A 26,930-nucleotide genomic window follows, 5' to 3' on the forward strand; every position below is an offset into this window, starting at 1 on the left:
CAAAAATGATGAACAAATGCACCAGTGAGCTATAAAAGAGAATTTAGATGTACTGCTTCACAGAGAATAGATGGTTTTTCTTTCATAAATTCATTACTCATTGAGATTTTTCAATGAAAGATTGTGAGCTTATTGCTTTGTGCATGAAGTATTATGGGAGCATAACATTTTCTGAAAGTGGGCACCTTTTGCACTCTGATGATGAAGTCTATGTTTTGAAGCTGTTTACCCTGTCCACTTTAGCATTTTCATTGTTACTTGCTAACTGTTTAGCTGTTTTTTGCTTTCTATGCATATGTTCTGTGCAATTTGTTTGTTCTTTCTCTCCCTCTCAGATATCACTTTCAAAAATAGTGAAATGTCATAAAATAAAACACAAAGTGTGTAACATTATAGACATGTTTTGAATTCCTCTTTTTGTACTGCTTACCTGCTGATGATTATTTGGTGTTGTAAACAGTTGTTAAATAATTGTGCATAACACTGACAAGTTTATTTTTCATTCTCTTTACATTTATTGATACTACACATGTCACGATGAGTCACAGTGACCAGCAAATTAGGTAGTAACTTTGACAGACGTAATAACACAGGCCAGCAGTTCACACAGTGTATGAGTGATCCGAGAAAATTTACAAGTGGAAACACACATAATTAACATAATAACTCAGTTCTTTGAATGCTAAATAATGACTGAATAGTACTGATCTGGAACTGGTGTAGAAATTTACATATTGGCTACTGGATGCCGACTGACTAAGACGTAGTAACTACACACTTTAACTGCGCAACCATGAGTGCCTAGAAACTGAGGTACTGTGCTGATTAAATGTTTACCACTGATTGACTGTGACCTGCTGCGTGATGCGTATTTAAAGACCCACTTAGTACAGAAATTACAAAATGGTAAAATCTGCAGTAATTTCATCTTCAGCAACAGTGTAAAAGCTAGGAAAGATGTATAATGCATATACAAATTAGACTGTAAAGTAATTTGATTTAACTGTAATTTATGTAATTAAAAATGGTAGAAATGATAGGTACTATTTTATGAAAGGGAAGTTGTAATATGCACTGTAGATTCTGAAGAATGCCAAGAATTTTGTGGAAAGGTACATTTACTAATTTGAATAGTTTGTTAATTAACATGTTATTTTAGTTAAAGTATATATTTTTGCAAACAGGAAAATTGGGGCTACAAAACTGTACCACTGGAATTATGAAACGTTTACAATTTAAGATTCAAATTTTGTGGAGTATCATAATTTTGAAGAGGAATAATTTTGTAAATACACAGTTTTTGGAGCGTGGAATGTCAGATCCCTTAATCAGGCAGGTAGGTTAGAAAATTTAAAAAGGGAAATGGATAGGTTAAAGTTAGATATAGTGGGAATTAGTGAAGTTCGGTGGCAGGAGGAACAAGACTTTTGGTCAGGTGAATACAGGGTTATAAATAAAAAATCAAATAGGGGTAATGCAGGAGTAGGTTTAATAATGAATAAAAAAATAGGAGTGCGGGTAAGCTACTACAAACAGCATAGTGAACGCATTATTGTGGCCAAGATAGACACGAAGCCCATGCCTACTACAGTAGTACAAGTTTATATGCCAACTAGCTCTGCAGATGATGAAGAAATTGATGAAATGTATGATGAGATGAAAGAAATTATTCAGGTAGTGAAGGGAGACGAAAATTTAATAGTCATGGGTGACTGGAATTCGAGAGTAGGAAAAGGGAGAGAAGGAAACATAGTAGGTGAACATGGACTGGGGCTAATAAATGAAAGAGGAAGCCGTCTGGTAGAATTTTGCACAGGGGACAACTTAATCATAGCTAACACTTTGTTCAAGAATCATAAAAGAAGGTTGTATACATGGAAGAATCCTTGAGATACTAGAAGGTATCAGATAGATTATATAATTGTAAGACAGAGATTTAGGAACCAGGTTTTAAATGGTAAGACATTTCCAGGGGCAGATGTGGACTGTGACCGCAATCTATTGGATTATGAACTGTAGATTAAAACTGAAGAAACTGCAAAAAGGTGGGAAGTTAAGGAGATGGGACCTGGATAAACTGACTATGAAAGGAGGAAATATAAAAATGCAGTAGATGAAGCAGGCAAAAGGGAATATAAACGCCTGAAAAATCAGATCGACAGGAAGTGCAAAATGGCTAAGCAGGGATGGCTAGAGGACAAATGTAAGGATTTGGAGGCTTATATCACTAGGGGTAAGATAGATACTGCCTATAGGAAAATTAAAGAGACCTTTGCAGTACAGAGAGCCACTTGTATGAATATCAAGAGTTCAGATGGAAACCAAGTTCTAAGCAAAGAAGGGAAAGCAGAAAGTTGGAAGGCGTATATAGAGGGTCTATACAAGGGCGATGTACTAGAGGACAATATTATGGAAATGGAAGAGGATGTAGATGAAGATGAAAAGGGAAATAAGATACTGCGTGAAGAGTTTGACAGAGCACTGAAAGACCTGAGTCGAAACAAGGCCCCGGGAGTAGACAACATTCCATTAGAACTACTGATGGTCTTGGGAGAGCCAGTCCTGACAAAACCCTACCATCTGGTGAGCAAGATGTATGAGACAGGTGAAATATCATCAGACTTCAAGAAGAATATAATAATTCCAATCCCAAAGCAAGCAGGTGTTGACAGATGTGAAAATTACCGAACTATCAGTTTAATAAGTCACAGCTGCAAAATACTAACGCGAATTCTTTACAGACAAATGGAAAAACTGGTAGAAGCCGACCTCGGCGAAGATCAGTTTGGATTCCGCAGAAATATTGGAACACGTGAGGCAATACTGACCCTACGACTTATCTTAGAAAATAGATTAAGGAAAGGCAAACCTACATTTCTGGCATTTGTAGACTTTGAGAAAGCTTTTGACAATGTTGACTGGTATACTCTCTTTCAAATTCTAAAGGTGGCAGGGGTAAAATACAGGGAGCGAAAGGCTATTTACAATTTGTAAAGGAACCAGATGGCAGTTATAAGAGTCGAGGGGCATGAAAGGGAAGCAGTGGTTGGGAAGGGAGTGGGACAGTGTTGTAGCCTGTCCCCGATGTTATTCAATCTGTATATTGAGCAAGCAGTAAAGGAAACAAAAGAAAAATTCGGAGTAAGGATTAAAGTCCATGGAGAAGAAATAAAAACGTTGAGGTTCGCCGATGACATTGTAATTCTGTCAGAGACAGCAAAGGACTTGGAAGAGCAGTTGAACGGAATGGACATTGTCTTGAAAGGAGGGTATAAGATGAACATCAACAAAAGCAAAACGAGGATAATGGAATGTAGTCGAATTAAGTCGGGTGATGCTGAGGGAATTAGATTAGGAAATGAGACACTTAAAGTAGTAAAGGAGTTTTGCTATTTGGGGAGCAAAATAACTGATGATGGTCGAAGTAGAGAGGATATAAAATGTAGACTGGCAATGGCAAGGAAAGCGTTCCTGAAGAAGAGAAATTTGTTAACATCGAGTATAGATTTAAGTGTCACGAAGTCGTTTCTGAAAGTATTTGTATGGAGTGTAGCCACGTATGGAAGTGAAACAGGGACGATAAATAGTTTGGACAAGAAGAGAATAGAAGCTTTCGAAATGTTGTGCTACAGAAGAATGCTGAAGATTAGATGGGTAGATCACATAACTAATGATGAGGTATTGAATAGAATTGGGGAGAAGAGGAGTTTGTGGCACAACTTGACAAGAAGAAGGGACCGGTTGGTAGGACATGTTCTGAGGCATCAAGGGATCACAAATTTAGCATTGGAGGGCAGCGTGGAGGGTAAAACTCGTAGAGGGAGACCAAGAGATGAATACACTAAGCAGATTCAGAAGGATGTAGGTTGCAGTAAGTACTGGGAGATGAAGAAGCTTGCACAGGATAGAGTAGCATGGAGAGCTGTATCAAACCAGTCTCAGGACTGAAGAAGACAACAACAACAACAACAACAACAGTTTTTGAAAAACATAATTTGTCTGTTGGAAAGAGGGAACTGTGGGTTTCGATTAATGTTTGTCAATCCTAAAACAAATAATTATTAGAGGAGTGGAATTTTGAAAAGCACATGATTTTAGTGATAAGAAATTTAGAATATTTCATCAAAGAAAATATTTTTCCAAAAAACCAATTATACTGTTATCATTGTTGGTATGAAAACTAAACATTGGGTAACGTTTACCAAAATACAGCAGAGATAAAAATATAAAATTTCATGTATTCGTAGTGTCGATGGTAGGCAATGAATTCCTCATTACTCCATTTTGTTAAATTTTACAGGAGAGGTAAAAACCATTTCTTAAAAATAGAAAGTGATAAAGATAAAGGAGCTATTATGTAACTATTTAGTAGAAGCCTACCTATTGACAGATTAAAGAAATCCATGCACTTTCAAATCTCTCTTTGATAATGGGGTTACTGCTCACTGGAATTACTAAGTTTCACAGCCAAGTGGAGTTACAAGGTTTTCATTTCCTACCATTGATAAAGGCATTACTTGCAGAACAGAAAATAAAACATTATTCAATGAGTGAAATTATAGCAACAGGTACCATTCCACCTTGCTATGTTTGAAGTGCTCAGAGATACTTTGAAATGACTTGGACATCACTTAGACGCAAATCTCTCACACATACAGGTGTTGGCTGATTTGTATACGAATATTTCCATATGCACAGCTGTTGTGTTAAATGTATTGAAGAAAGCTGGATCAGTTATTCATAAGAAACTTCCTTCTTCCATAAATACTCAGCTTTTCATATACTACCATGTGATTTTCAGTGCATGCAGTCTGAAGATTAATTTATCCTAAAGTTGAAATTTTGCCTATTTCAGAGTTTGTTTATACTGTTAATGATTTCTGACAAAGCCCCAAAAAAACTGAAGTATCTTTTACTTGCTAACTTTCCTGTAATTTATAACTTATGAAGACACTACACTTCCCTGTTTAGCAGCACAATTAAAAAACTGTGATTCAGTAGAAGCTGTAGCATCTGTTATATGGCATACATCAGTAACCAATCCTCCATTTCCAGTACTGTTATATCTGACAGGAAATGTGGTTTACAGATCCCAGATATATAGCAAGAGTTGCATGCCACAATAAACACATTTCAGTTTTTCATACAATGAACATAATTTTATTAAAATTTGAGGATAACATGTTCATAAGTTTTAAAATTATTTCAGAAATTTTAGACTCATTCTCCCATTATCATTCAATGTATTGAACCTATAAGATTCGGATATGGAATTCCTTCCATATTGTATTCTTGATGTTTTCACAAATCCCTCCAAATTGATTTAAAAGCTCTATATCGAACAGTCAGTGCCAGTAACTCACTAAACATGGTATCTGTTGTGTCAGCCATCTTCAACACATATACCTCTCTTGATACCACACGTACAAGATAATTCACCTAAGCTGTTAACATCAAATACTTCCAATACAGTTCAACATATGTCAGTTCTGTTTTCACCCAGATTAATTGCAAGAAAATGCCTACTATATGACGTATAGACTCAAACCATAACAATATTGCTTGTAGCAGTATTGTTGTCAAGTTGTTTTTGCTTCCCCAAAGTGAAACTGTTATAAATTTATCATAATAGCAATTTTCTGCAGCTTGCAAGATCCCCTCGCTTCTAAACTGATACTGTTATTACTCAGCTTAGCTGTGAGTCCGTAGAGGGTGGTATATGTGACATACAGTGTAACTGGTCAGCATTTCCACCTGGAATTTGCGAGTGTAAGTCGGACCTTCCTTGATCCGCCTTGGTGGGTCGTGTCGTCGGATTTCCTCCTACCTGTGTGCGGTGCAGCTCTCGTAAATGTCGTCCCGTGCATATTCTTTATTGGCGCATTGGATGTCTCTGTCAGTGGAAGCTAATTATCTGAAATTGCTGTCCATCAACTTTGTGGTATCTATTTTCGTGAAATTAACATTCAGAATGCCGTAATATCACTCTTATTCCTATTAGATCAATAATGAAACACTCATGTCACAAACTACTCATAACTGAGAGCATGGCTACCATCAAACAAGACAGGAAGAGCTCTTAAAGCCGACTGCCGACTTTGGCACGCAGTCCGTATCTCTTACTAGTTTCTTCACAGTTTATGGATTTCCGATCAAGTTCGTACTTTCTAAGATATGCATTTGTTAATGAATGGGTGTGAATTTTAACGAGGTAAAATTATGATAAATAGTTTTAAACATCCAGAGGCTCCTCCTAGTATTCATGTTGTCATAATTTGACTTTAATTATTAAATATAAATAAACAAAATCGTTGACTTTGGCGCCAAGATGGCAGTACTTCCCGTCAAGTATATTTCCCAGGCCAACGCTTGTTGCTACAGTCCAGCGCCAAGCCCCACCCCACTACACGCGACATACGGTCGCTTTGTCACCTAGCCAGCCAGCGTGAGAAATGCTCTCCGATTCCTGGCCAGCTATGGACTACAGCACTTCCTAACTATCATGAATACATCAATGAGCGACAATAATTTATTAAAACTGGTAAAAAATGTATTCCTCGCATAAGAGACACCTTACAAGCTGCTGCACAAATATTTGTTTGGGTTTGTGAGGGGAATTATAATAATTTCTGCTGCTTGTTTCATCAGCTGGGTAATGACAAACTCAGTGGCATTTTGCTTTCCAAAAATCTGAAAAGTAATTTTGAAGAAATTACAATATTTTGAACTTAGGATATCTGTCCTTGAATATCAAATTGATTGCTGTCATATGAAGATCATGATATCAGAAAGGAGCTGTTAAATTCAGCTGATGGATTTCTCCAAGCTGATGCAGCTAAGTGCGTCTAATTGCAGATTCAAAGTAATGGAGAAAATTTTCATTGAAAACTGATAATAGTACTTTTCGGCTGCAAGGAGTTAGCCCAACACCAACTGGAAAGCAATAAATGTAGTGTGATTCACCAGGTAACTATGATAATAGTTCTGCCTCCTCCTCCTCCTCCTCCTCCTCCTCCTTTTTTTCTTCTTCTTTTTCTTTTTCTTGTTCTTCTTCTTTCAAAAAATAAAGATGAATCTTACAAAGTGAATGGATACATAAAACAGAAAAGTGAGGTATAAAGATTTTTCTTCTTCTTCTTCTTCTTCTTCTTCTTCTTCTTCTTCTTCCTCCACCATGCGTTAGGCTTTCCCTCAGCCTGTTTCAGCTACACCTGGTCCTTCCATTGTTTTGCATGTCTTCCAATGCAACTTTTACCTTGCAGAGTATATCGCCAAAAATGTAGTGGTAATCTTGGCTTCTCCATTTGTAGCAGGAATATCAATTTTTGTTGGTATTCGCCAACCTTATTGTTTATATAGAAAATATTTAATTCTTTCCTGATATCTTTAGTCTAGCTTGGTATATCCTGCTATGTACCTGAGAAATTTCATTTCATTGGCTTATAATCTTATTTTATCTTTCTTTTTCATTACCCAAGATTAACTTCCATATAGTAATGTTGGCACTGACATATCTTTATAAAATTTTAGATACATTTCTGTTCTTACTTTACGTTGGAGGGCTCTTCTAATAGTGCCATTTACGTAGTTAAATTTCTCAGTTTTGTCTTTTTGATCTAGGTCTTCCCTGTACGACAGTGTGGTTACTAGCAATTTGAATCTATCTACTTGCTCTATGATCTTGTTGTCTATAATCATTTTTGTTCTACTGGATTTTCTTCCACAGAAAGCCATGGCTTTTGTTTTTTGTATTGCTACTGACATATTATATATCTGGCATGTTTGGTATAGTTCGTAGGCAGCTCTCTGTAGTCCATTATTCGAAATTAACGCTAGGTCATCCGTGAATAATAAATTCATAATGTGATCTTTTTGATTGAAGTTATATGTATAGTTTCATTCTCCATTGCCGTATAATGTCATCAATGTATGTATTAAAAATCATTGGAGAGAGGCTGCAACCTTTTCGAACTCCTAAATTAATAGCCTTTGTTGTTTCTTCGTTATACCAAATTATTTGCATTCTTGTATTAGCATAGATCTTTTGAATTACCTGTACAGTGTGTGTTGGTATAACTCTTCTTATTAAAACTTCCCACTGTAGCTGTCTATTTACTTTATGAAAAGCCTTTACATAATAGGCAAAAAGGATGTGTGTTTCTTTATTGAATTCCTTATGTTCTTCTGTAATTTGCTGTAGCATAAATATGTTGTCGGTACAGCTTCTCCCCTTTCTGAATCCATTTTATTCTTCTGACAGCAGGCACTCCATTATGGGTTTTAGTCTTTCAGTTATTATTCTAGCATAGATCTTATACGCTATATTTAATAAAGATTCTTAAATAATAATTTCACACAAACAACCAAATTATCAGTAATTTAACATCAAGATATGCATCTTCAGTGCAAAATTGTATCAGTGACAACAAGAAGAAGGAAATCATGAACATTAGTGATCAGAACTGCTTACATAATCAATTGTTCAATGTGCCCACTAACTACTGCGATATTCATTTGAACCAAAGAGATCTGGACATGCTGAAGAGATCATTCATTGTCATTGGATACACTGCAAAAGTGTATTATTTTAAAATGTCTTGAGTCATTTTAACTTAAGCATAAAATTCATTTTTGAGCATATGACAAAGAAGAAAAGGTCACTGGTGTATCGAATCAGGTGAATATGCAGACCTCCTGATAATGCCTTCATACACTATCTAGTGACCAGGAAAGGGCTTGGGGACCATGTGCATAACCACAGTGGGTAACGAGCAGTAGATGAACCACATATATCAACATGGTTCAAATAATCTCTCTCCTTGAAGAGGCTTAATACTTTGACAAGGAATTGTGTGTATCCGTTACGTGATAATATTCCTAAGTGAAGCTACAGCCAGACCACTAAAATATGCCACATGATAGCATGCGTGTTGTTGGCTATAATCTGATGGCAAGGATGCAATAGCTGCCACCACACATGCCTAAATCTGATACCTCCAAGGTTTGCTTTATAAATGGAGGCTGCAATTAATATGTTTATAAGCCATCACATAATGCAGTATACATAAGTGCAACAAAGAATATTTTTCTAACAATGGAGAGAGCAACTAAGGAGAAAAAGCATTTGATATTTTATGAAACCAAGAAATAAACTACAACCAAAGTTATTGATAATGTTTATGAGCAGTTGTTCCGAATTGTTACTGCAATAGCTGCATATAAAATGTGATATAATAATGTAAACTGTAGCATACCAAAGAACATACTATCCTCCAATTGTAGAATAAAATAAAGAAAAAGATGCATGGCCTACTCAGTTGCACAGAGAATTAATTTGGTATACATTTACTCTTTGGAGAAAAGAGAACCACTTGTATGAATATCAAGAGCTCAGATGGAAACCCAGTTCTAAGCAAAGAAGGGAAAGCAGAAAGTTGGAAGGCGTATATAGAGGGTCTATACAAGGGCGATGTACTTGAGGACAATATTATGGAAATGGAAGAGGATGTAGATGAAGATGAAATGGGAGATACGATACTGCGTGAAGAGTTTGACAGAGCACTGAAAGACCTGAGTCGAAACAAGGCCCCGGGAGTAGACAACATTCCATTAGGACTACTGACAGCCTTGGGAGAGCCAGTCCTGACAAAAGTCTACCATCTGGTGAGCAAGATGTATGAGACAGGCGACATACCCTCAGACATAAAGAAGAATTTAATAATTCCAATCCCAAAGAAAGTAGGTGTTGACAGATGTGAAAATTACCGAATTATCAGTTTAATAAGTCACAGCTGCAATATACTAACGAGAATTCTTTACAGATGAATGGAAAAACTTGTAGAAGCTGACCTCAGGGAAGATTAGTTTGGATTCCGTAGAAATATTGGAACACGTGAGGCAATACTGACCTTACGACTTATCTTAGAAGAAAGATTAAGGAAAGTCAAACCTACGTATCTAGCATTTGTAGACTTAGAGAAAGCTTTTGACAATGTTGACTGGTATACTCTCTTTCAAATTCTAAAGGTGGCAGTGGTAAAATACAGGGAGGGAAAGGCTATTTACAATTTGTACAGAAACCAGAGTTATAAGAGTCAAGGGACATGAAAGGGAAGCAATGGTTGGGAAGGGAGTGAGACAGGGTTGTAGCCTCTCCCCGATGTTATTCAATCTGTATATCAAGCAAGCAGTAAAGGAAACAAAAGAAAAATTCGGAGTAGGTATTAAAATTCATGGAGAAAAAACAAAAACTTTTAGGTTCACCGATGAATTGTAATTCTGTCAGAGACAGCAAAGGACTTGGAAGAGCAGTTGAACGGAATGGACAGTGTCTTGAAAGGAGGATATAAGATGAACATCAACAAAAGCAAAATGAGGATAATGGAATGTAGTCGAATTAAGTCGGGTGATGCTGAGGGAATTAGATTAGGAAATGAGACACTTAAAGTAGTAAAAGAGTTTTGGTATTTGGGGAGCAAAATAACTGATGAGGGTCGAAGTAGAGAGGATATAAAATGTAGACTGGCAATGGCAAGGTAATCATTTCTGAAAATCATAGAGTGAGGCCAAGAGATGAATACACTAAGCAGATTCAGAAGGATGTAGGTTGCAGTAAGTACTGGGAGATGAAGAAGCTTGCACAGGATAGAGTAGCATGGAGAGCTGCATCAAACCAGTCTCAGGACTGAAGACCACAACAACAACAACAACAACAACATTTACTCTCCTCAATATACGATACCAGTGGCACAATTCCATCCAATTCTTCTCCACCATCACTGGACTTGGTGCCAAAACTATCATCGTCATCATAAATCTTGTTCATTCTCATTTGTAATTCCATCTGTAGTCTGTACTTCTCTCAAAAGCTTACCAACGTGGTCTGTTTTCTTCTTCCGTGATGTGCCTGCAGTAGCAAGACCTTAATGTAACAGCCTTTCCACGTCTATTATTGTAAAAGACTTGTTATCATTTCGAAAGTAAATCTTGACGTCACTCTGAACCAATTCATTTGTATTAAAATGGCACTAGTAAGGCAGTAGCTTAATTATCATATGACCCTGTTTCCTTGTAATTTCATCTACGGACTTATTTTGTTTTTCAGGTAAATATAACAGCAGTTTTGTCATTCTCATGTTTGCAGCAATGGCTCTGACCTGTAACCACTGCACCATTGCACCATCGTTTCTTTGTGGTCACTGGTTGTTGGAGTTTTGCCTGATATCATAGAATGGCAAGGTGCATTATCCATTACAAATACTGTCGAATGACTAAACTGGAGTAACAAGTTTTTAAACCACCCCAGAGACTGTGGGTAGTCTATATCATTATGGTAATCACAGGTTTTTCCCAATCAAAAACCTAAAATTTCTTCACATACAGAACCATTTGAAGAGCCCGGTAGGTCACAATCAATTGGAATCCTTTTTCCATTGGTTGATGATTGCTGGTGTTTGGAGTGTCTTCTGTCCAGCATTTATCAACTGCTTCTCCTGCATTGACTTTACCTAACCATATAACTGAATGTGTATCCTGTCCTGCAATTTTGTGTCAGAAAATACTGTGAGCTGCAACTATAAGCTTTTTTGAACAATGGGTTTCATCCATATAACTTTTTAAAGTTAAATCCCTTACTTTTTAACAACATTTTAAGTGATGTTTTCCCCTCTGAGAAAAGTTCACATTTGTTAAAGAAATTACCAACTTCACTATTGAGGGGTTTTCTTTCCTGCTATAATATCCATAATTGTGCCATCGAACTGCATCAGTTTGAAACAAATGAAGATCTGTAACTGGACAAGGCTGCTTTCCTTTTTTTCCCAGTAGTACTTAAAAATACACTGTTTTTTCCATGGAGATGTATTCCATATGGTTTACTACAAGGTTTGAAGTAGCACCCTTTTCCTTATAACAGTTATTTGGTTTAGTCATAGTATTTTTGAACTGTATCAGCAGGAATCGATGCATTGCCCACGAACAGAAATAAATTCTTTTTCTTGCTTGTAAAACTCTCACATTGTTTGTAGTAATTCAAAAGTCTGACTATTTAATGACACTCCACAACACAACGGATTATCACTTGGTGAATGAAATCATATTGGTGACATTCTTCAATAAATAGAAACTGTAGTTGAAGCAGTAACACAGCAGAGCTATATAGAAGCAGTTGGTCGCACACTAACACGCAATGCTTACACAGCAGCTGGCAACATAGTAGTGTCGATGCCAGAATTTGCTTTTGTTGCTGTAATTGGTTCAGAAAATGAAGCACCTCTTATTCCTCATTTGTTTGTCAGTCGTACTACCAACTTTAAGGTTGCTTGTGAAGTGACCTTGCAGCGATATGTTTCAGTGGCAAGGTTATAGGACCAATTACATAATCTTCAACAATCCCACTCTGCTGTCTCTGGTGGTCAACTTGTCTCTTCCAACGTCCATTGTCAGCTGCCCACTACTGCATATTTCTTCTGTTAAGTATTTATGATTTTAAGTGTTGTTTCATTCATAAGGAAGTTCATTAAAGAAAGGCATGCTGCAGTTGAACCATGTGACATCTTCTGTGATCCCACTGCTTAGTGTGGTGTTTAAATGACTCAGAATATGGATGGAATTTGATTTATTGAAAAATGTGAATAACACTAAACTAACTTATGTCACAGGCACTTACAGCTTCTGCAGAGCTAACATGTGGATTTTAAACAAAAGGTCCTTTCACTGTAGGCTCCTTGCATTGCAGGCTTGGCCCCTTACTCTCTATGTGACATTGCTGTGCCCTTTCAACAACAGTTTTTCACACATTTGCATAACTGTCGTGATTGTTGAACACAGTCTGTCAGTATATCTTTGTGCATACAGTCACCTGCTTTCATTGTGCTCCGTCTGCATTCTCCATCAAGAAATACCGTATCTCTCTTATCTTGGTTGTAAAAGACATTTCCCACTCCTAACAAGTTCACAACAGACAAAACACAAAACTCTCTTTGCCTTGTATACCACTGTCCCTGCAGTTAAATCTCTTTTTTCCTCAAGTACAAAGATCTCTTCACCTTTTATATCAGTGTCCCTGCAGTTAAACGTCCTTTTTCCTCCTCTTTTGATGCAGTGTATTCCCTTATTTGGTTACGAAACCACAAACTCCTGCATACAACAGCTGTCAGTTAGTTGTTAATGTTATGACTGGTGTAATCTATTTATTTACTTATTTGCCCAAGAATCATTTTAGTACATTATTTCTACATGTGATATAGGACAGTGATAAACCTTGTTAATTTACAATGCAGTAGTCATTTTGATTACATTGTTGACATAATCAAAATGCATGATAATGTCGGTTGGTGTACTACATTGCTTCTACATGTGATAACAGCAGTTATTAAGTGAGATGACATGATAAGTGCAATGTAAACTATATTATGAATTGACAATTAGTAAAATTTGGTGAATGAGGTTTACTTATTACGATGTTCCATAAATTCAGACAACAAAATAGTAGCAGTTATCAAGCAAGAACTGTTCTAACTTTATTTTAAATGCATTTAAAGTTGGTAGGCATTTTAGGTAAGAAGGCAAATGGTTATATAACATACCTCCAGTATGATACACTCCTCTTGTACATAAGTTCATATTTACTGTGTTCATGTGTAGGTTCATCTTCTGCGTAGTTTCATATGTGTGTATTTCATAGTTGTGTTTGAAGAGATTTTCCTTTTTTAAGATGCTCCCTTCTGTGAAAATTAGAATTTCGTTGAACTGCTTACTGGATTTCAGTGAGTGAATGAAACACAGTTGAATCCATCCCTTCCAAATCTAAGTTACTAACAGCAGGAATTGCACAGTTTCATTTCAGAAAAATTAATATTCATATCTATCTAATATTACTGTTTCAAGAGACTATGCATAATAGTTGCAGTCCACCTGTTTGTTAGCTTCACATATTATGTTCCAGATATGACTCTTTAACAATGATTGTTTTGTTTTTTAAACGTTCAAAGACTAGTTTGATGCAGTTTTCCATGCTAGTCTAGCCTGTGCACACCTCTTCATCTCTGAATAACTACTGCAGTGTGTGTGCACTTGAACCTGCTTGCTGTATTAATATTTTGTCTCCCTTTACAAAACTCTTGCCCTGTTAAAGATACTCTTAGAGTTCCCAGTGTGGTTGTTTCCTCTGTGAATGTGGTAGCATTTACATAGGTCAGACCATTCGCACTGTCACTGACCTTTGTGCAGAGCATTCATGACATATCAGAGAAAGGGGACTTGAGAAGTTGGCTGTGGCTAGGTGTTGTGTAGAAAAGGGGCATAAAAATTTTGTAAAAATGAGAGTTTTGGTTCAGACACTATCATATTGGGATTTTGTTATCAAAGAAGTGATCAAAATCAGGGTAAACAGCAACAATTTTAACAGAGGCCAGTGTACCCACTTAGTAGGACATGGAGGCGGGCTTCAGCCATTGAGGAAAAGCAAATATATAGGCTTGACACATGTAGGGACACGGTAGCAGCAGCTTCAAACATGTCACTGGCCGTTTACACCATGTGACATCACGTGCTCCTGCGGTGGACAGAGCCACACCAAGCTGCCCACATTGCCTTCCGTGCATACGCCACTCCAGCCATCTCTGGAAAGTTTCAGACACTGCCATTATATCTACATAAGAACACCGCGCCAGCCCCAGCCCTCATTGATTTCAACTCATGATGTCGTTGTTGAAGATAGATTTCAAAAGTTCAAGTGTTTTATTTGAAATGGTGAGGCTTGAAAATCGAGAAAATTTTAATGACCTGGAATAGTTTTTTCATGGCTGAATCTTCCGATGATCTCCATAATTCTGAGTGAATGATAGTGTGTTAGTTAGTTAGTTATATGTTCAATTGATCAATTTCACAGTAACCGTTATGATGTGGAACGTTTTAAGTGCAAAAAATAATCACATATGAATCAAGGTTTTTTAAGCTTAAAATTTTTATTGCCTACCCCATTCCCTTAAATGGCACAAAATGCATATCTTATACCTGTAGATTTATTTATTCCTGTTCAAGAATTCATGTATGGTATAGAAGGAGTTGTCAAGGAGACATGATTTCAGTTTATTTTTGAAACTATTACTGCTGTCTATCAGACATTTTATTTAGTCTGGTAATTTATTGAAAAGTTTCACAGCAGCATATTTTACTCCTTTCTGTGCTAAAGATAGTTTAAGTAGAGGATAGCATAAGTCTTTCTTTCTTCTGGTATTACAATCATGAATGTCACTGTTGTTTTTAAACTGGTCTATGTTGTTGAGAACAAATTTCATTACGGAGTATATGTACTGTGGGGCTGTTGTAAGAATTCCTAACCTTTTAAACAGATGCTTACAAGATGTGCGACTATGAGCTCCACACATTATTCTAACCACTTTCTTTTGAGCAATGAGTACTTTTTGCCTAAGTATTGAGTTACCCCAAAATGTTATTCTGTATCACATCAGAGAATGAAAGTATGCAAAGTTTGTTAGCTATTTATATAGCCTCAAAATTGGCAGTTATTCTAATTGCAAAAATTGCTGAACCCAATCACTTTAGGAGAACCAAAATATTAATTTTCTGATCAAGATTCTCATCTATATGCACACCCAAAAACTAAGTGTACTCTACCCTGGCTACTGACTTCTGTTGATGTGTTATATTCATTGAAGGAAATGTGTTCCTTGCAGCAGAAAATTGGCTGTACTATGTTTTTCCAAAGTTCAGAGTAAGGCTACTCACAGAAAATCGATTAATAATTTTTCCAAAGACTTTATTTGTATCATATCTATTGGAGTTTCTTTTATTGGATTAATAATGATGCTTGTATCATCAACAAACAGCATCAGTTTAGCTTCTTGTTTCAGATGAGAAGGGAGGTCATTCACATATAACAAGAACAGAAGGTAACCCATGATCGAACCCTGTGGAATACCTAATGTAACTTCACTCCAGTTAGATGAAGTGGCAAGCTTCCTTAAATCACTTAAACCGTATAAAGAAACATCTTGTTTTCTGTTCTGTGGATATAATGTAAACCACTCATATGCTGTTCCATTTAAATCATAGAATTGTAATTTCTGTAACATAATGTCATGGTTCACACAGTTAAGTGCTTTGCATAAGTCACAGAAAATTCCTATTGGTGACATTTTACTATTTAAAGACTCTGTTATGTGGGCAGTGAAATTGCATATTGCTGTCTCAGTGGAACAGCATTTTTGAAATTCGAACTGTGATTTAATAAGTAACACATTACTGTTGAGACAGCTAACCACTCTTGAGTACATTACTTTCTTGGTGATTTTTGAAAATGCTGTAAGCAAGGATACTGGCCAGTAATTATTAACATCTGTAGTGTTCCCTTTTTTGTAGAGAAGCTTGACAATGGCATATTTTAACGTGTCTGGGCAAATACCTTGAGTTAGTAATACATTCTACTGTGAATGGAAATTTCTAGTTCTTCATAAAGATTGAGTTGGTGGCCTCTGTTTATTTTCTGACGTATTACTAGATTGTCCTTTATGTTATGAAAGGAAAATCTTGTGTCCTGAATGCGTGTAGCTATGGCAGATTTATTGGGTGTGTTGTATTTGAATGCATCTTGTATTGTTGTATTTGAATGCATCTTTGAATCCAATTCAGAAGCTTTGTCCAGTCTGACCGACATATAGTACGAGGCATTGAATGCATTTTATCTTGTATACACCAGAGTTAGAGAATTTATCTTTACTGGTTTTAAATTGTGTGGCAGTCTATTACCAAATTTATTGTTGGTTGAGAAAACAACTCTTACATTGTATGATGAAATACATTAGCAATTTTTTGTGAAACAGTTCCAAAGTAGGTAAGACGTACTGTCCTGTTGCCTGTCTGCTTGTTGTTCTTATTTATGTTTCCATCTATTCCTTTCTTGTCTGCTTGTGTCTGTATATGTGTGGATGGATATGTGTGTGTGTGCGAGTGTATACTCGTCCTTTTTTCCCCCTAAGGTAAGTCTTTCCGCTCCCGGGATTGGAATGACTCCTTACCCTCTCCCTTAAAACCCACATCCTTTCATCTTTCCCTCTCCTTCCTTCTTTCCTAATGAGGCAACAGTTTGTTGCGAAAGCTTGAATTTTGTGTGTGTGTTTGTGTTTGTTTGTGTGTCTGTCGACCTGCCAGCACTTTCATTTGGTAAGTCACATCATCTTTGTTTTTAGATATACCTTTCTTAACTTTCTTAGACAATTTTTCTAAGCAGATTGAAAATCATTTGCTGCTGCTATCTGTCTGATCACCTCAGTTTCATTTTGGAGCATTTCTTTGCTTAATGGAATTTTGTGTGCTCTGTGCAACATGGGTCGATAAGTGCTAGTTAGTGTGTGTGTGTGTGTGTGTGTGTGTGTGTGTGTGTGTGTGTGTGTGTGTGCAGGTGGCATGATGAAGAAGCATGGATATTTACATTTGTAGTTGTGGATTTTCTGTAAATAATAAGCATGTGTTCACTGTTTTTTCTTGTGGGTGAGATCCAAAAAGTTTACAGAGTTCTGATTTTCATATTCACACGTGAACTGAATGTTTTTGCGTGTGCTGTTGAATCCTTGAATTACGGTCTCAACACTTGTTTGTTTTCCCTCTCTCTTATTAGTAATATTTCATCCGCATATCTTTTGTAAAAGTTAATGTCTTGTATACATGGGATGTTGCTATTGAATAATTTTTGCTCAGAGTGGTTAATGAATATGTTAGCTATGATCCCCACTATCACCATTTAAAATTGATAATCATATTTTGCTAATAAGTGCCTGTTATACGTTTTTGTAGCAAAATGAAACCTCAAGAAACAACTGTCTGCATCCAACAAGCAAAAATGTAACATATTATCATTGTTCCATGTGAAGATGAGAGTGTAAACTATTGAAACACATCTTAGTATGAAATAAAAAGAGTGACTGACACAGATAATTGTTTTATTTGTTATTTTCATATAAATTGTGGTGTCACCACCAGACACCACACTTGCTAGGTGGTAGTCTTTAAATCGGCTGCGGTCCATTAGTACACGCCGGACCCGCGTGTCGCCACTGTCAGTAATTGCAGACCGAGCGCCACCACACGGCAGGTCTAGAGAGACGTCCTGGCACTCGCCCCAGTTGTACAGCCGACGTTCATAGCAATGGTTCACTGACAAACACGCTCTCATTTGCCGAGACGATAGTTAGCAAAGCCTTCAGCTACATTTGCTACGACCTAGCAAGGCGCCGTATTCAATTGATAATTAATATTATGAAGCATGTACCGTAATGAGAGATGTTCTACAATTGTGAATTAAAGTTAGGTATTCTACCAGTTACCTCCTGTTTTCCTAGTCTTATTTCTCTGACCTGTTCCAGACCTAACGCCAGTCAGCGTGTAATTAAACGCGTGCATTTCGGCCTCCTCTAGAAAAACAGTGTTGGCTCTTCTGCCAACACTACATAAATAGTCGCAGTTCCTTATAAAAGTGCAGCATGGTTGACATAAGCTTACACTTTAGAGAACTACATAATTATGATCCACCAGAAAAAAAAAAAAAAAAAGAATTTAATTTTGATAACATGATCGAAATACAACCAGACTCGAAGCCACCAACAATAGAAGAAATCAGAGAAATCATGGAACAACTTAAAAATAACAAAAACTAAGGGAAAGGCAACCTCTCACCTACAGTCAGTTGATGCAACTTCTTATCAGTCAGGGTATCTTTGTACCACTTACTACTTTTGTTTCAAATGCCTGCTGCTCCATGTACTTGCATTATTATGGAATAAAAGTAACAGTTTTATTACCATTGTGGTGTCCAATTAATATTTCAGTTGGCTTTGCACCATCTGACAAGCTGTCAGGATTGTGAATAGCCTTTAATTGCATTATTCTTTCAAGTATTCTGCACTGCTCAGTGCTATTATATGCACTCTTCTGTGGTTTTGGGTCTATAAATTGTAAACTTTGTATTAGTCAGTTGACTTAAGTAGATTTTTGTATTTTGTAGTCTGATCTTTTTGAGACCTTTTGAAGTAAGTGTCCTGGCTTATATCAAATTTTCGCTGTTATCATTTTTATTTGTGTTCCAGATATTCCAAGCTCATCGTCTCCTTATAATTAACTCATCATTATCGTCATTCGACAATTCCATTTTTTTAAAAGAGGAATAGTTTCTGCTGCAGTCTGAATAATAATATCAATAATGTCTTCTTGTAGAAAACATTTATGTGTTCTTTTAACCAAAAGCATTTTGAAATAATTTTGTCTAGGCAACTTCTGTGTATGAAGTATTTTGGGTTGATGATGTACTTTATTGAATCTAACAATAGATTGTGATCTGAATCCAAACCAACATTCTTAGCTACTTTTGCATTGAGTACTTCCATTGCAGATTGTCCACTTGTAGCAACATGATCAAGTTGTTTCTCTCCGCATATTGGATTTGGTGATACCCATGTGATTTGTTTTCTAGGACTTCTTTGAATAATGTAGATTTTAGTGCTACATTATGCTGTCTGCACAGATGTACACATTTTTCTCGATTTGCATTGGTTGTTTTATGTGCAAGGAATTTTCTTACTAAGGGTCTGTGATGATGTTCTTTGCCAATTTGTGCTTTACAGTCTCCAAGTGGCATTACCGTGGCTTTCAATAGAATATGATCTAGGTTGACACATTTGGTCAACAAATTTCTGCTTGCTCCTTCTCTGTTTTTCTCATTTTTTAATGCGTGTGTACTAAAAATAGTGTAAACTTCATTTGATGATCTAAGGCTCGTTTCACACTGGGACACTTGTGACGGTCACCGGTGACGGTCACTGATAGAGATACATTGAATTGGAGCATTCACGCTGGGGCACTGCACTGAGTCACTGAGTCACGGTGACCCAGCAGTGTCTCACCCTCGCCACATGTGATGGACACCGACACTGTGTTCGCTGCGGTCACCGCCGGACATGCATTAGCTTGTATTGGAGTGTTCACACTGGGACACCGATCACAGACACAGCAGTGCAGAGTTGCCAACAGACAGGCAGCCGTTGCTGAGCCCAGTGGTTCTCCACACAGTGCAGCCATGAGTTTAGAGTTCATCAACACAGAAGATTTTATAAGTGAAGTGGAAAGTCGTCCCGTTATTTGGGATATGAAAAGCGATGACTACAGTAACAAAGTCATGAAAATGAAAGTGTGGCAAGAAATTATTACGAAGTTTGTGCCTGATTTCGATGAAAAGAGCATAGATGAAAGAAACAAAATTGGTAAGTTCTATATTCTTTTTTCACTTTAATACCGTATTTTTCGGACCACAAGAATAGCGAAATATATTTTCTACTCCTGTATGAGGCTAGGAGGTTAATAACCTACAAGGAGAATGCTATCCCTCACCCCTTTTCTTTTGCATTACCAATAGCAAGTGTACTGTTATGCAGTCTCAATGCAAGAAGAATGGACAAAATGGATGAGCGCAGAAACCGTGTACTCACCCCTACAGGGCGAATGAAAGTAAAATAAAATAAATAGTTTTATTTCAACATTTTCATAACAAAATTAAGGGTACGTCTTTTCGTAGTCTAATAAGGCGCTCAGCCTTATGGTCCGAAAAATATAGTTAAAATATTATTCAAAACAACAATGATTTACGCATATGTTGTTACTATAATAATGAATTTTATTTATTTACCATAATACTATTGACTTAAAAGTTTTGCCACCCGAATGAGAACAGTGCTCGTGCTTGGGTTCTGTTCAATTAGGTACACACAACTGCAAAACAAAAAAGTGCATTGTAATTATAATTTTAATTGCAAGTTTTAATCAGTTCAGTAAACACAACAGTATGGTTTGTTACAGTCAACATGGTAATAATTGAACACTGCACATTTCAAATACCATTCCAATGAACATTTAGGCTTAACGACATTAATGTTCACATAACATTTCTAGCACTTAGATTTTTTGCAGCTGCCATGGCACTACGCCTTCAGGGCTCATGAAGTAGTTTGCGAAATCTTCTTTGATACCGTTCGCAATATTTCCTCCACGGACCAAGCATGGTGACATGTCCTGCAATCCCTGAGTAGTTAACGTATCCTCAAACTGTATTCCATCACGATCACGCACAAAGTTATGGAGGAGGCAACATGTCTTCACAATAGACTCTGCCAAATCTAATTTAACATCCAGTGGTCGATAGAAAATGCGCCACTTGTTTGCAAGAATTCCAAAAGTACACTCGATTTACCTTCTAGCTCTGCACAGTCTATAGTTGACCACATGTTTTTTATTGTCTAAATACTTTCCACCATAAGGGCGTAAAATGAATTTTGACAATCCGAAACCTTCATCTCCTACTAACATGAATGGCATCGGTCTTTCAAACGATAATGACAGTTGTTTTGGTGCAGGTAAATCTAGCGTACCATCTTGTAGTTTATTATTTAACACTGTATTACGAAACACAGTTGAGTCGGACGATTTCCCACATGCTCCAACGTCTATAAATAAGAATTTGTACGTCGAATCACAAACAGCTAACAACAGAATGGAAAAATAGTTCTTATAATGATAGTAGAGTGAACCACTGGAAGTGGGTTTTACAATTCTGATGCGCTTCCCGTCCACTGCACCCACACAATGAGGAAAGTTGGCCCTCTTATGGAATCCTTCAGCTGAGGTAAGCCATAGATCTTTCGAGAGGTCGGGAAAACATTTTGACTTCATTTTACGCCATATGGCAGAGCAAACGTCTCGTATAATATACGAGATAGTTGATACTTCAATTCTGTACTGAAAATGTAAGTCCATCATGGATGATCCGGCCCCCAAGTACCTGTAAAAAAAAAGATAAAGCATATGGAGCAAAACTCAAAATTATGCAGGTTACACACAAGCATACACACGCACGCACATGTAGACATTATAGATAACCAGCTGAAACACCCGGCAACTATAATTTTAATAAATGTTAATAATTGTACTATGCCTATAACTTTCACGCAAGTGACAAAGTTTCATCGCAATCGGATGAACGGTACGGCTGCGCATAAAATACGAACAAAACCAAACAAACATTCATTTTTATATATTAGATATTACAATACTATGGTGGTTTTTGTTTGTTGCAGGGACAATCCTTCAAAGGAAATGGAAGAGCTTAAGGGCCAGTTATACCAGAGAGTTATTAAGGCAAAAAACAGAAAAGAGTGGTTCTGCAGCAACTGGTAGGAAGAAGTGTATGTACTTCGATCAGCTGGGATTCCTAACAACTGACTGTAAGAACACTACTTCTAGTATTGACAATGATGATGATGATGATGAAGACAGAAATGAGTTTGATGAAGGAGATAATTTAGAGCAGGAGGTACGTGAAAAAACTGCTGAGCGACGGCAAAAAAGGCCACGTGAAAAGAAGAGTCTTGAAGAAGAAGATATCCTATATAACATTTTGAAGGAAAAGTACGCCAGAAAAGACAATTCATCACAGCAAGCCGACGAAGATAGCTTGTTTATGCAGTCTTTAGTACCTGAATTAAAAAAATTACCCAGTCATGCAAGATTGAAAGTGAAATCAGATTTGATGAATGTCATTATTAATGCCCAACAATATTACAGCGCTTCTGCTTCCTCTTCGTCTTGCACCGGTACCAAGTTACGCTACGGGGGATCCGCATCACGACCGTGCATATCATGGAACAGTTCAAGGCTACACTGGAGGACAGTCGAGGTTGTCCGATCAGTTACCGGCTGTGTGCTCGCCAGCGGCCTCCGAGTATAGTGACGAGTCCTTAATATACTTTTCAACAGCACAGGCAGAGAAACAACGAACTTAAAACTATCAGTGAAAGTTTTACAATATTTTGTAATGTATATTAATACCAGTTAAAATCTGTAAAATGTGCTTTCAATAAAATAAAATAATACTACAGTGCCTACCTTAATGTAAGAGCAAGTTTTTCCTCTGGTGGGATAGCCTTCCTTAGTATAGTGTCTTTTCCTGTGATTGCTTCTTTCACATTTTCTAGTAGTTCATCAAATGAAGTTTTTGACATTCGAAAATACTGAAAAAACTTCTTCTCAGATTGTCTCAGGTCGTCATAAAGGGTGTAATACAATCCTTTCTCCAGGCGATCACGTAGCAGTGGATGTATGTGTAATGAACGTTTTGTCTTCATTCTCCTCCTCCTCCTCCTCATTACAAGTACTAACAACAGTTCCTCCTCGCTAGAGTCCATTTCACCAACTAATCAGTTGGCAACAGCTGCAGTGTGGGACACCAGTGACCCAGGAGTGTTCGCCACTGTCACCGGTGACCGTCACAAGTGTCGCAGTGTGAAACGAGCCTTAATGTTAGTGTGGAAAGACTCATTAATTCATTTAAATTCTGTTGTTGAGTTTGGTATGTTTTGTTTGCAGTTAAACTTGTTCCAAGTTGATGTACATTCCTCATAACTCTTTGGTACATGTAATTGAAGTCTAACATATATATATGTTTTCTTGTTTGAAGGTACTGATGTCCATCAAGGTGAATCTCCTGGACAGAAAGCACCTTAATACCTTGGTGAATAAAGCAGAAGAAATCCTCAACAATGTGGATGACTGCAAAATGCTGTTGAAGTATGATGGGAAATTTTATATTCAAGAAAATATCAAAGATATACAACATGAAGAAGAAAGGACAAAACTGTTGCTTAAAAACATAATTCTCTCATGGTGCTGTGATAAATAACTAAATTACATATCTTCGACTTGTATCCCACTATTTTAATGGTTCACATAACTACAACTATATCATTTTTTTCATATCAATCATAGACAATGAAAACCTCATAACTCCATTTTCTTAAAATTTTGCAGGAGAAGTAAAAACAGTTTCTTAAAAAATTAAATATAGTGATACAGATAAAGTGGCTACTTGTGTAACTATATTGTAGAAGTTTAGCTATTGACAGATTATAGAAATCGATGTACTTTCAAGTCTCTCTTTGATAATGGAAATACTGGTTATTGAAATTAAGAGATTTTCACAGGCAGATGGAGTTACGAGGTTTTCATTGCCTACCATCAATATGCAAACAGTTGAAATGATTTTTTGTGGTTTAATAGTGTTGTATATACCTCAGTGATACCACCATATTTGTTAAGAAGTAGAAATAGCTGTCAACCACATGAATGATAATGTAAATATGGAACAAAGCTTATAACATATTGTATTATATTCATAAACAAGTAGATGAAACAGTTATTTAATCAGGTGACATTATTTGTTGAGTATCCAGATGTAAATATTCCACAAATCTAAACAAAATAGCTATTGGCACAAATATGTGCTGCTTCAAACAAGTAGGAAAACAAATTATAACCAAATACAACCAGACAAAGTGAAAGTTTCAAGAAGTCATACATACATAGAGAGAAATATTCGATCATGAGCTTTCAGAATGTATGTACTTGTGTGGTACTCGTCCTGAATACAAGCAGTGTCAATAGACTAACCACAACATTACATTTAAGAATAATTGTTACCCTCTTCAGTAATGGAGACCCCTGTAAACAAGAAAAATCATCATTATAATGACTTCACTAGGATACATTTCATTATAACAAAGAAAGCAGATCCATGTGAACACTGAACTCACATACTGAGTACTTTCTAAAATGTTTGCTTCTTCCTTTGACTAAAGATTAACCTTGCCTATTGTTCCATTTGGTATACATCTTTATGTGTACTTAATGCCATTTTACCATAGATTTCTTATTTGTTAGTAGTATTTTGTTATACCACCCAGAATATATAGAAATTTTTCAAAATAAGATGTTTTAAGGTTCTAGGTTTGTTTTAAGGTTTGAAAGTACAAAACAAGCTTAGGTAAATTGTTTAAAATTTTAATATAAGGAACTGTAGGATTATAACGATCACAAGTTGTCAACAGTAACATGTGATTTGTGAAGTGTACTATAGAACTGACACAGCCAATCACATAACCAGGAAAACAAGGCTTTAGATTATAAAATATGAATGTCATTTATTCCAACATGCTCTTCTTTAGGGTGTGTACATATTGTCATCTTCATTCCATGAATATCTCTTTGTTAGTAATAACCTTTGGTGCTACATACCCCTCTGGCAGAGTGGTATGTAACTATACATCTTCATAGTCGACAAATGATAGTAGCAGTTTTGAAACCATTCAATAGTTTAGAGTCGAAAATAAAAAGCTGGTTGGAGGTTTACAGTATCTGTTTTGCATGTGACACATGGACAGTTGGACACTGCACGTCTACAAGGTGGGACAGTGATTGTAATATGACCACGACTTGCAATGCCTGTATGTAATTTGTATCTTCCCGGTTGAGCACCCCAAACTGGAGCAGCATGGTGCACAACTGAGTAAGAGCACATGTAATAACAATATAGCTTGACATTGTGCAAAATAAAAGAAATCAATTGAAATATTGAAGTCATTTGTTTCATGTCAGAACTTGAGACATATATCCATGTCATGTTTTCTGTATTGTACAGTACTGAACTGGAAGAAGTGATTATGCATTGAGAGAGAGTAAACGAGGTCGGTCAAAGAAGAAATGCTTTGTATTCCTTTAGCAAAAATTAATATTTGTTAAAATACTTGGATTCGAGCATAAGCAAGAGTGCATCAGTGACAAAGTCCATCCTGTTTCTATCCACATGGTCTGAAGAGAATTTTGATTTCAATTGCAGATGTTCAGAGCTACTAAAGGTAATAAGCTAAAATCAGAATACTTATAACATTTGTATTTGAAAGGAAACATGGAAGCTAGGTTTGAATGGGCCAGGAAACAGGGGCAGAGCACAAAATGTTATGCTTGTAAAATGTAAGAAATACAATGTAACTGAAATCTTGTTAGGTATCACTGATAGGTGGACTCTACATAATTATAAGGGGTTACAGGTTTTGTATCCTCAGCTGAGGACCTCCTATGCTATTTGTCAGAATTATGTAAACATTTGGTTTGTGAAGTACAGAAATATGTGAATACCAAATTATTAACTTTTACCACTGTATTTCCATGCTCACTACGCCGACCTGACATAACTGTGTCTGACATCGCAACACCAAGTAAGACGGACTTAATGGGATTCTAATGTGAGCCAAAAAAAGACATACATTCCAAATTGAAACCCCACGAGTTGAAAAAGCTCTGCTCTGTACAGGCGGCCAGTGATGCAACGGCTTGCTGCAGAAAAGATTGATGATTCTGTCGTTTCACTCCCTTGTTAGCTTGCGTGCTAATTCCTTTAAGTGTTATGATTCCAGAATTCAGTCGGGCAAAGTCCAAGGGCGAATGTATCCTTCTTCCATTTACAATTTCTTAGACTTAGGCCAGTTGACAAGTGCATTTTTGCATTGTAAGCCAGAAAGATGTCTCAGTTAGAATGCTTGCTGCTTACATAGTGATTAACCATCATAATGATTCTTATGTGGATTCACTTGGTGCTTCCATTTCCTTCACGTTGTCCTGATGTAGTTCTTAGCTGCACTATTTTCAGTAACTTGCAAGTCTACTTAAACACTTCACTCCTGAAATTCATTCCTTGGTCAATGATTATGCTACATGGTTATCCAAACTTGGAACCCACTCCTTGACAAAAACTTTAGCCACTGTCTCGGTGCTTTGATCAGGTATTGGTATCATGAGAAGATATCTGGAGGAATTATATAATGTGGTCAGTATGTATTTATTCCCATTGTTAGTCATATGTAAAGGTCCAACAACAGCAATTCCTACATTTTGAATGGTTTAATATTTTCTGTCAGCTCTTCTAATGGTGCCTTAGATTTTTCCAAATTATTCCCTCTATTACAGGAATCACATTGTGAAACAAACTCAGAAAGTCAGCTTTATGGCATGGCCACCAAAATGTCTAAGCTATTTCA

At 36.7% G+C, this 26,930-nt stretch overlaps 2 protein-coding genes across 2 annotated transcripts in view; one reads left to right on the top strand and one right to left on the bottom strand.

Annotated features, from left to right (window-relative positions):
- LOC126457523 (nucleolar pre-ribosomal-associated protein 1) overlaps positions 1-25,472 on the top strand; it is a 180,361-nt gene extending 154,889 nt beyond the window's left edge. The window contains exon 20 of the mRNA XM_050093866.1: positions 23,519-25,472. Coding sequence (XP_049949823.1) covers positions 23,519-23,740 — 222 coding nt within the window. The 3' untranslated portion in view covers positions 23,741-25,472. The remainder of the gene's footprint in view (positions 1-23,518) is intronic.
- Positions 20,806-23,754, bottom strand: LOC126457524 (uncharacterized). The gene is made up of 2 exons (XM_050093867.1): positions 22,948-23,754; positions 20,806-21,844 (listed from the first exon to the last, which is right to left on the bottom strand). The coding sequence occupies exons 1-2, from the start codon at positions 23,244-23,246 to the stop codon at positions 21,253-21,255; spliced, it is 891 nt and encodes a 296-aa protein (XP_049949824.1). The 5' UTR covers positions 23,247-23,754; the 3' UTR covers positions 20,806-21,252.
- Positions 25,473-26,930: the final 1,458 nt, after the last annotated feature.

This window comes from Schistocerca serialis, chromosome 2, assembly GCF_023864345.2.
Source record: "Schistocerca serialis cubense isolate TAMUIC-IGC-003099 chromosome 2, iqSchSeri2.2, whole genome shotgun sequence".
NCBI lineage: Eukaryota > Metazoa > Arthropoda > Insecta > Orthoptera > Acrididae > Schistocerca > Schistocerca serialis.